This window comes from Bison bison, unplaced genomic scaffold (assembly GCF_000754665.1).
Source record: "Bison bison bison isolate TAMUID 2011002044 unplaced genomic scaffold, Bison_UMD1.0 scf7180017864466, whole genome shotgun sequence".
In the NCBI taxonomy this organism is placed as follows: domain Eukaryota; kingdom Metazoa; phylum Chordata; class Mammalia; order Artiodactyla; family Bovidae; genus Bison; species Bison bison.
Genome location: NW_011495027.1, coordinates 13,036,934 through 13,047,694, shown reverse-complemented (window position 1 = coordinate 13,047,694; position 10,761 = coordinate 13,036,934). Strand labels below are relative to the sequence as shown.

General features: G+C 38.8%; 1 protein-coding gene across 1 annotated transcript in view; it reads right to left on the bottom strand.

Moving 5' to 3' along the window:
* Positions 1-8,179: 8,179 nt before the first annotated feature.
* RWDD3 (RWD domain containing 3) overlaps positions 8,180-10,761 on the bottom strand; it is a 16,320-nt gene continuing 13,738 nt past the window's right edge. The window contains exons 5-6 of the mRNA XM_010860512.1: positions 8,771-8,886; positions 8,180-8,672 (exon numbers count right to left, since the gene is read on the bottom strand). Of these exons, the coding sequence (XP_010858814.1) occupies positions 8,558-8,672; positions 8,771-8,886 (231 nt within the window). The 3' untranslated portion in view covers positions 8,180-8,557. The remainder of the gene's footprint in view (positions 8,673-8,770; positions 8,887-10,761) is intronic.

Genomic DNA, 10,761 nt, shown 5'->3' with positions numbered 1-10,761 from the left:
CCAAAAGTTGCAAAAATCAAAAACATAAGTTTTTTTAACAATGCATTTGGAGACAAAAGCCAATCTAATCTGAACACATTGGGTATGAAAGTTTAACATGCACAATGAGAGACCATTTATTTATTTATACCAATTGTATCATTTATATTACTTAACATGAATATTCATACATTTCACTGAAGAAATAGCAATGTTTGATTACAGGATGCTCCCCCAGTCTCCATTATGGGGATTTTGTAATACAGAGTATTTTCTCCATATTACCTTTCTAAAACTCCCAGAATTAACAAGGTCTACATTCTAAAACACATCTTAAAAATAAACTAATTATTTAAAATAACATACATCTGATCTCAAGAGTTTAATATGAGTTATTATCATCTGTATAACACATCTGTATTGATGTATAGGATGGGATGGGAGAAACAGAGGTGAGAAGACTAGTCTGGATACTTTCAAAAGTCCCGGCTGGAGAAAAACTAGTAAAGCATGGTGGCCATGAGATGGAAAATATGAGTGGATGTAAGAATCACTGAGAACTAGATTTGGCAGCTAACTGGAGGCATGGACGTGAAGGAGTAGTCAAAGGGAAATCCTGGGAACCTAGTGATAGTTTCAATAACAATATCAACAACAACAAAGGTGGAATTGTTAATGAGTTTGTCCCAATTGTATTGGACTTAAGATGTTGGCAGAATATCTAAGTTGTAATGTCAGGCAGAGTTAAAAATGAGTGTTTAGAGTTCAGGAGAGAGATCAGTACCAGAGTTGGAAACCTGAGACGCAACCACATGGAGGAGATAATGAAATCTATAGCAATGGATGAAATTCCCAAGAAGCAAAGAAGTGGAAAAAAAAAAAAAACTACTTGTGTGGAATTTGGGGAAATCACTAGCACTCTACAACATAGTTCTCTTAATTGCATGAAAGTTCTATTGCTAAAGATTAGCAGAGGCTAATCATCTCTTAATGATGGAGAAGCAGCATGTCGGATGTATCAGAAATGCAGCAGATCCATACAGGAAGGAGCGCAATTCCAGAATTCCCTCTTAATAACACTTCAGTGTATCTGATTGCCAACAAAGAACTGAGCAAACATCATTTTGAGATGCCCCAAGGCAGATGAGTTCACTTTTTACCTAAAATCAATGTATGTCCTTGAATCCACATTTTTCATACTCCCAGGCTAGTAGGAATGTAGCTTTCTATGGAATCTATTATTGTGACCAGCTCTGTCTCAAGCAGGACCATTCAAGCCAAGGTAAACTACAGTTTGTCAAGTTGTTAACTTATTTTGAAAACGGTATCTTTCTTACCAATGCTGCCACAGAGTCATATCAATATTTAATGTTTTGTAGCAGTGAAAACATAATAGGAAGAGATTGCAATGGGTTAAGCAGACAGGAACAGAAAGCCACATTCCTCACCTCTAAAAGCAAAACTACAGATGGGGTAATCCTCTAGAAGTACGATGGCTAATTTTATGTGTCACCCTTGGTTGGACCACATTGCCCAGAATTGTGGTCAAACACTATTCTGGATATTTCTGTGAGGGTGTTCGGGAGATGGAATTTACATTTAAACTGGTAGACTTTACGGTAGATTGCCCTCCATAACTTGGGTGGATCTCCTACAATCATTTGAAAATATGTATCAAACAAATGACTGACCTCCCCTGAGCAAGAGGGCGTTCTTCCAGCCTCAGCCCCCAAACTTGCACTGCAGCATGGACTCTTTCCTGGGTCTCCCATCTGACAGATCTAGGACTTGAACTGCAACAGGGTCTCTTCCTGAGCCTGCCAGCCCACTCTTCAAATTTTGGATTTACCAGTCATTATAATCACTTGAACCAATTCCTTAAAATCAACATACATCCTATTCTGTTTCTCTGGAGAACCCTGACTAGTACAAGAGGGGAAAAAAAGAATAAAGCTATATAGCATCAGGTGATCTGAAGAAATTGGAGAAATTGAAATCTGTGATCAGGTTGTCTGGAAAAAACTAATCTAGTCAAAAACCAAACTGTAAAAGCGAACTGACTAAGGCATTAGATTAGTTGAAATGAAAAACTGATCAAAAATAAAGATGCCACCTCTCCACTCCCCAACTTCTTTGAAAGTGAGAGTCACATCCAACTCTTTGCAACCCCATGGACTATACAGTCCATGCAATTCTCCTGGCCAGAATACTGGAGTGGGTAACCTTTCCCTTTTCCAGGGGATCTTCCCAACCCAGGGATCCAACCTAGGTCTCCCACATTGCAGGTGGATTTTTTTACCAGCTGAGCCACAAGGGAAGCCCAAGAATACTGGAGTGGGTAGCCTATCCCTTCTCCAGAGGATTTTCCCCACCCAGGAATTGAACCAGGGTCTCCTGCATTGCAGGTAGATTCTTTACCAACTGAGCTATCAGGGTTATTTCTCAGTAATTTTCACACATCATTGGCAGTTTTACAACCCTTAGACATTTTTGTCTTTTTCACAAGATGGGCGATTTGCTCCTATTTTTACTTTTTTTTAATTTCAAATTCATTTTTCTGCCCAAAGAAATTCAGACTTTTGTGCCTCAACTGACAAAAATGAGTCAACTATTTTATAACAACTCCAACAGCATCTTTTTCTATAGTTGTATTTGTACAATTATTTAAATGTTACATGTTTCCCTTTTGTGTAAAAATAAATGGAAAATGGCAATTAAAGGGCCAAAAAACAGTGTTAAAGGTCTCATAAAGCTAACACAGTTGTGATAAGATGGAGATCATTTGGTATGCAAAGAAAGGTAGATGTACAGCTTCTATCACACAATCTTTACTCAGCTGAGTGTTAATTATGAGACAAAGAACAAAATTAAGAATATGTAAGAAATGCTAGAAATATATGATCAAATATTGTTTGACAGACAAAGGTAATTAGGAATTTTTAAATATTTTTAGCTTTCTGGGACTGGAATGTCCCTTATAACATGGATGTCTATTGTTCAACTTTTCACACTCAATCTCCTCACATCTTTTAAGAGCATAGATATGTTGCCAGGGTTGTTGTTGTCACTGAGTTACTCAGTTGTATCCAACTCTTTTGTGACCCCATGCATTTTAGCCCACCAGGCTCCTCTGTCCATGGGATTTCCCAAACAAGTATACTGGAGTGGGTTGCCATTTCCTTCTCCAGGGGATCTTCTTGACCCAGGGATCGAGCCCATCTCCTACTTGGCAGGTGAATTTTTTACCACTGAACCACCAGGGAAGCCCACTGACAGGATACAGTTTCTCAAACTTCACTGTGCATGCAGATCACCTTAGGATCTTGCTCAATTACAGATTCTAGTTCCGTTGGTCTGGGGCAATGCATGAGATTGTGTCCCTAAACCACACCTTAAGCAGCATGGTTTTAAGAGACTCACACTCAAAGGTGCATACAAACATTGCAAAAATTAGCCCATCTATGGTTCACCAAAGTCATCACTAGATGAAAAATGAGTAACTGATATTACTCAATAGAAAATATTGATATTAAACCAATTTTCTAATTCAAACTGCTTTTAGAAAAAATATTTTAAATTATTTCATTTGTTGCCCAAATTTCCATTTGTCAACTTGTTGGCTCTAAATTTGGCCCCCATACACGGAGGGCAAAGAGAGACCCAAGAAAGAGGCAGACCACTTCAGATTGGTAGGTGGTTATTTTAATAAGCCAGTGAACTTACAGATGAGGCTTGTGTTGGATGGCCACAAGATGAGTAGATCTCTGCACCCCACCAGAATGTTGCTTTTTTAAAGACGGAGCCATGAAAAAAAAAAAAAAAAGATGGAGCCATGTTGCTCTGTATGACTATAGTTCACTCATTTAATTTGCTGTGTAGTATTTCATTGCATTAATATACTGCAATTTACTTGTTTATTCTATGTTGGTGGGTGTTTAAGTTGCTTCCTTTGGCCTGCTGAAAATAATATTGTTATGAACATTCTTATACAGGTAACCTCACACATATGCACACATTTCTGTAAGGTATATGCCTAGAAGTAGAAATACTGGGTTATAAGCTATGGAATTGTCAGTTTTTCTAGATAAACTGCTTGTTGAAAGCATTTGGGTCAGTTTATACTCCTGCCAATAGTATATTGGTGTTGCCATTTCTCCGTTAACTCTTGCTATTAATCCATCTTCTAAATTTTAGCTATACTAGTGGGTGGCACACTCCAGTACTCTTGCCTGGAAAATCCCATGGATGGAGGAGCCTGGTAGGCTGCAGTCCATGGGGTTGTTAAGAGTCGGACATGACTGAGCGACTTCACTTTCACTTTTCACTTTCATGCTTTGGAGAAGGAAATGGCAACCCACTCCAGTGTTCTTGCCTGGAGAATCCCAGGGACGAGGGAGCCTGGTAGGCTGCCATCTATGGGGTCGCACAGAGTCGGACACGACTGAATCGACTTAGCAGCAGCAGCAGTGGGTGGCGAGTAATATTGTTGGAATTTTAATTTGCATTTCTCATTACCAATGAGGTATTATTTCATCCATGAAATCATGAAGGTTGTAGTTGCTGTTGTTCAGTTGCTCAGTCCTGTCTGACTCTTTACAACCCCATGGACTGCAGCATGCCAGGCTTCCCTGTCCATCACCAACTCCCAGAGCTTGCCCAAATTCATGTCCATCGAGTCAGTGATGCCATCCAACCATCTTGTCTTCTGTCGTCCCCTTCTCCTCCTGCCTTCAATCTTTCCCAGCATCGGGGTCTTTTCTAATGAGTCAGCTCTTCGTATCAGGTGGCCAAAGTAGTGGAGCTTCAGCTTCAGCATCATGGACATGTACAATTGAAGTGATGTGCACTAGATCAGGCTCAAGCAGGTCAGAAGGCACAAATAAACTGCATGCTCAAGTGGCTCAGATGTTGTAGTAACTATGCCTGCACAGCTGTTTCTTCCTCAGTCCACACCTAGGCTGTCATAGCGATATCCATAGTTTATTTAGTGAGGAGGAAAAAACTCCGAGGATGGTTCTTTCCATCACAATATGCTTCAGAAATTACCACTGCAATCTAGTGTGTCTCTGAAAGGTGGTGAATAGAAATCTCAGTGGGCAGAATTTTCAACAGTACTTCTGGTTGTCTACTGTAAAGAAACTAGGAAAAGAGATGTCCACAGGTGTAGATCTACAGTGTTCCATGGGCAAGGGGCTAATGGATTTTTCAGGTAGTCAGGGGCTTTGAAAGAATAAGATCAGAAGGCTAATGACAAGGAAATCTGGGGAAGGAGTATGTGAATGGAACTCTCAGGATGAGAACAAAATTTGAGGCTAGTAGTGTCCCATGTGATTCAGAGGGCAACCACTGTGGTGAACGTCTTCCTTGATTAAGTGGACAGGATGACTCATCCTCTGGATGTCAGTCATCCTCTTTCCCTAGCATCCCAGTGCTTGCTCAGTGGGCTCGTGTACCATGTAACTGTGGCAGCAGGAATAGAGGTTATCAACCCAGGGATCAAACCCAAGTCTCACACATTGCAGGCAAATTCTTAACCATCTGAGCCACCAGGGAAGCCCAAGAATACTGGAGTAGGGAGCCTATTCCTTTCCAGGAGATCTTCCAGAACCAGGAATCGAATCAGGGTCTCCTGCATTGCAGGATTCTTGACCAGCTGAGCTACGAGGGAAACCCCATACATGGACTCAGCAACATGAAATTCTTCTCACCAATACTAATCTTACTATTGTCACTGCCGAGTACCTAACCTGCTAAGAACACAGACCAGTCCTGAGAGACACCAGCCATCTGGTGACTAGTTAATCACATCGGATTCCTTCTCTAGTGGAAGATCCAGCAACTGTCATGAAAATATTTATTCTGGATATGAATCCTAAGACTCTTGCTGTAAGACTACCAACCATAATCTCACCAACACGGTTATCTCTCAAAACATAAATTCTAAATGAGAAATTCATTTCAGAAAGGGCTCACAACTATGAAATTCATAGGACTTTCCATGTACCAAATCACCCAGAAGTGGCTGGATTGATAAAGTAATATAATGACCTACTGAGACATATTAATATGATGTTATTTCTCCCACTGACAGAATACACAGTTTGAGGAATTACGGAATAAAAACTAGGATGGATTTTTTCTCATTATTATGTTTAATAATCCACTCACAGAATTTTTTACTCCCATCCTTACAAATGGGCAAAAAAAAAGAGGTCCCTCTAAGGGCTGGGGTGCTTATCCATATTATTACAGGGAAATTGGTCTACTGACACAGAGGGGTCAGTATGAACTATGTCAAGAGCTCAGGGGATTATCTGGGTTGCCTCTTAATGTTCTCTTACTTAACAGTAAAAGTTAATACACAACCAACTCCTAAGGACTCAGACCTATCAGAATTAAGATTCAGCTACCTTACTAGGTAAAGAGCCTTGACTAGCTAGCATGCTGGCCAGGAGCAAAAAAAAAAAAAAAAATGGAGTAGAGGAAGAGGTTATAAATATCAACTACAACTTCATGCCCAGTTATAGAAACAAGTACTTAAGCAAATCTACTTTATTGTTTGTTCTGTATATTTTTGTGTATATTAACTATTTTTTCTTCCCCCTTTCCCTGTCAAGTCATATAAAAAATATTGGTGGTAGTACACTTGACAATTTAATCATCCAGGTGATTCAACCAGAATACCTAACACCTCTAAGAATAACAGTAGGCGCTTCCCAGGTGGCTCAGTGGTAAAGAATCCACCTGCCAACACAGGAGACACAGGTTCCATCCCTGGGTTGGGAAGATGCCCTGGAGGAAGAAATGGCTACCCACTCCAGTATTCTTGCCTGGAGAATCCCATGGACAGAGAAGCCTAGTGGGCTGCAGTCCAAGGGGTCACAGAGTCAGACACAACTGAGCACATGTGGGGGCACACACACACACACACACACTAATAATAGTAACTGATGGAACTTACTTGCCATAGGTACTCAGCTCCCTCTCCCCTCACTCCACACAGGCACACCCACCCTCCTATATTCCGCTCTATTCTCCTGGGGTTAGGATATTCAGACATTTCCCAGACTCCTTTTTGACAACTGGATTCCTGTCAAGTTTGGTCAACAGGAAGCAAGGTAGCACAGGTCCCAGCACCGTGATATTTGTTGGCAGTGGTTTCAGGGGAAACAGAGGTAGAGTGATTCTGAACTCCAACAGACCACAGACAGTACCTGTCAGTAATCTTAGCTCTGGCCCAGGCAGTACCATTTAAGCAGATCTAGGATAGACTACAACACCCTCCAATAGTGCAGCTGTGGGAACAGACTCCTAGCAGTTTCTGAACTCTGAGAATACTAACCTCCCACAGAACAATCTAACTACATTTACCAGTTATCCAGGAAAAACATCACCAACACCCTAGAATGAGATAAAATGAACCAAAAATCCCCTCATTAAAGCAGCCCCATAGAATGATCAACAGGTAGGTCTAATTTAATTATAAGGGTATCTGAAAATGAGACAATCAGATTGGACTGCCATAATCAGAGCAGCATGCTCAAGAAGCACTACTGGCTGTGCCGCCACGTCTCCTTATTTATCCCTCCCATCAGTTATAATTTATCATGACATCACTGCAGATTACAGTGAGAGTTTTCTTCTATTACTTGGCCCCTTATTTCAAAGCACAGGTGGATTCATGAACACAAATATCCTTCCTTAAACTAAATAAATACCTGTCTATACTTCTGGAACAGATTTTAACACAAGCTTTTATTTTATTCCTGCTCTCCTTATATCAAACACATTTTGAGATTATCAGACTTTACCAAATTTTCCATCAGAAACTAAAAATATCTCCATATAATTTCCTCCCTCTGGTAAGTCAAGTTCATTTTGTGTAAAACATTTCTTCCCTTGTAAAACTAGACTGTAAATTTTTCAAAAAAGAATTTTCTTTTAAATTGACTCTTCGTTCCTATAACTAGTAAGCACCATGCTATTTTGGGACCCCAAAGAAAGCAACTGTAAATCAAGTTCTATAGAACTTCTTTGGTTTTTATTTAAACTAACCATTTATTCAATTCCACAAAGAAATCAGTGTTATATTTTTCTTAACATTCAACTTAAAACATTAGACATAATAAGCTGAATGAGGGAAAATCATTATCAAACGCTAAAAATGTAAACATGAAAAAAGTAAACATGAAAACAAATCTCTTTTAAAAAATTCATTTAATTACAAGAAAATTAGCCAGAAAATTGCACAGTTCCAAACAAATCCTCTGTATAAACACAAGGGCTCATTTACCATCATCTTTTTATATTTATCTCTGAAATAACATTCCATCTATTGAACTCAGCTTCTACTGGCAAAATTAGAACACATGGGTATTTTTTACTGTTTAATATTCCATAAGCTGAATTGGCTTTTGTCCTGAAGTTATGATGGTGTCTGTCATTCTGCTTCAGAGAAACTCTAAAATTGTTCCCTTATGAGTTTCAATTAGCCACTCTCAAAATCCAATGGAAAAAGAAAAAAAACCAAAACAAAAAAAAACACTGTAGTTTCACTAAAAGATTCCTGTCCTCAACTTCATTTTACCAGCCTAAGTACACATTCAGAGAAAAGCTTCTTAAGTCCTGTAGTTTCAAATTCCTTTTGTAACTCATCCAACGATGAATACTCTTTGACTTCAAATGCCAGAAACCTGCATTATACAAGAGAAACTCATGAATATGCCTAAATTTGTCAGAGTATAATTATCGATTCAGTTGCTTTTCCATCTGCAATAGTACTAAATTATACCTTTTGTGTTCTGTCTGTACTTTTGTTTCAAACAGTACACTAATCATTTTCTCTTTGCATTTCTTTCCACTTGAGTCCACATCCACTTTGCAAGTTTTCTGAAGAATCAGGTACTCCTAAATGATAAAACAGTATGTTAAATATATATCTTACTCTGAATCTCAAAGTCTTACTTATAAAGGAGAAATAATCTGCTGGCCTGTTTGCATGCTGACAGAGTACTCACTTTCTGAATCAGGCAGTAAGAGAGTTACAGTGTTTTTACGTACTTGGAAGCGTAACATTCTGGTGAATGCTGGAGTAAAGAAGGTTCTGATCCAACTACACAGGCTTAAATCTAGACTAGTCAGCCTACTAGAGCTGATTCTGGGGTTAGTTACCTAAACCCTCTGTGCCTCTGTAACCTACTCCATAAAATGCTTGCTCTTAACAGCTACCTTATAGGGACGCTGTGATGGTTAAATGAGCTAATATGTGCAAAGCACTTAGAGAAGTGCCTGGCACAACAGCACTTAATACAGCCAGCTGCTACCATTATGACAGTACTCTTACTACTTCAAGGTCAGAGTGAAGTTAATAGACACACAGTACCAAACTTTCCAAATTGATGGAATCCATAAATATGTACCTGTAATTCTCAATCCTGATAAACAATCTTAAAAATTTTAACAGATATTTACATTAAATGGCATTTTAGGGAAAGTTAATAAAAAAGAAAGAACTATTTTTAAAAGTTCTCTGCATTAGCACAGGTCTAGCCATATGATTAAATATATATTCATTAATCGATGGATCCAATCAGAGTAAAAAATATCTGCAAAACAGCTGCACTTAGCTTAATATGCCTGAGCTGGCTTAAAGAAACATCTGAGCCCTTTGGGGAAATATGAGTAAAGAAATTATGAGCATTCATTTAGTTAGTCAGTATTTTACCCAGAAGAGTCCAGCTTTATAGATATGCTAGGAGTGAGTGAGTGATAGTTGCTCAGTCATGTCTGAGTCTTTGCAACCCCATGGACTGTAGCCTGCCAGGATCCTCTGTCCAAGGAATTCTCCAGTCAAGAATACTGGAATGGGTTGCCATTTCCTTCTCCAAGATATACTATACATCACCTTAGGTTCCTTGGTCAGACCCCAACCCAAAGTCTGTATTAAATCTGAAAATGTGTTGTCCCTATACACTATAACCTAGCACTCCTCTGGTTAACTGATGTTATCAATTATCAAGTTTTGTGTTAAGATCTCATCATGAAAAAGCTATGTAATCCTACAAATTTGTAGTAACCCTAGAAACCTTTAAGACAATAAGTTATGAAAGATAAATCTGTTTTAAAAAATTCCACTGTAATTATTCTTGACCCAACCCACTTGAAAGCATAAAACCTATTAAGTGATTTGTAGCTCTTTTAAGATTTAACATATAATAAGCAGTTTTCCTTGTCTGGTCCCACATAAAGCAGGTTAGAAGTGTATTGAATGAGAACTTGAAAAATCTGAAGAAGATGATGATTTTGAAAGCAGCTGCTGAGACAAGTCAGGTGGAAAGCAAAAGTTAGGGAGGCGATGACAACCTGACAGCCCTAATGATTCTACTTCCACTCACACTAAATCCTGGTTAAGAGGGACCAGCTCCTCTGTCCAGGTACTACAGATACCAAATTCAAGCTTCAGAATGTATCTTTAACTGTCAAATTAAAATTTGCAGGTTTACCCACAAATACATACATTGCTGTGTGTTTAACCAAGGAAAGAAATATAAATAGGCACAAAATTAGTGCAGATTTATAAAGTTTAGGCTCAAAGCTAATTACAGAAACAAACATTTGTGTACCATAGAGATTTCTTTTTTAATAACCTATCACTTTCATTAAGTGGAGGTGGGAGGAGAGTTCGGGATGGGGAACACATGTATACCTGTGGCAGATTCATTTTGATTTTTGGCAAAACTAATACAATTATGTAAAGATTAAAAATAAAATAAAATTAGAAAA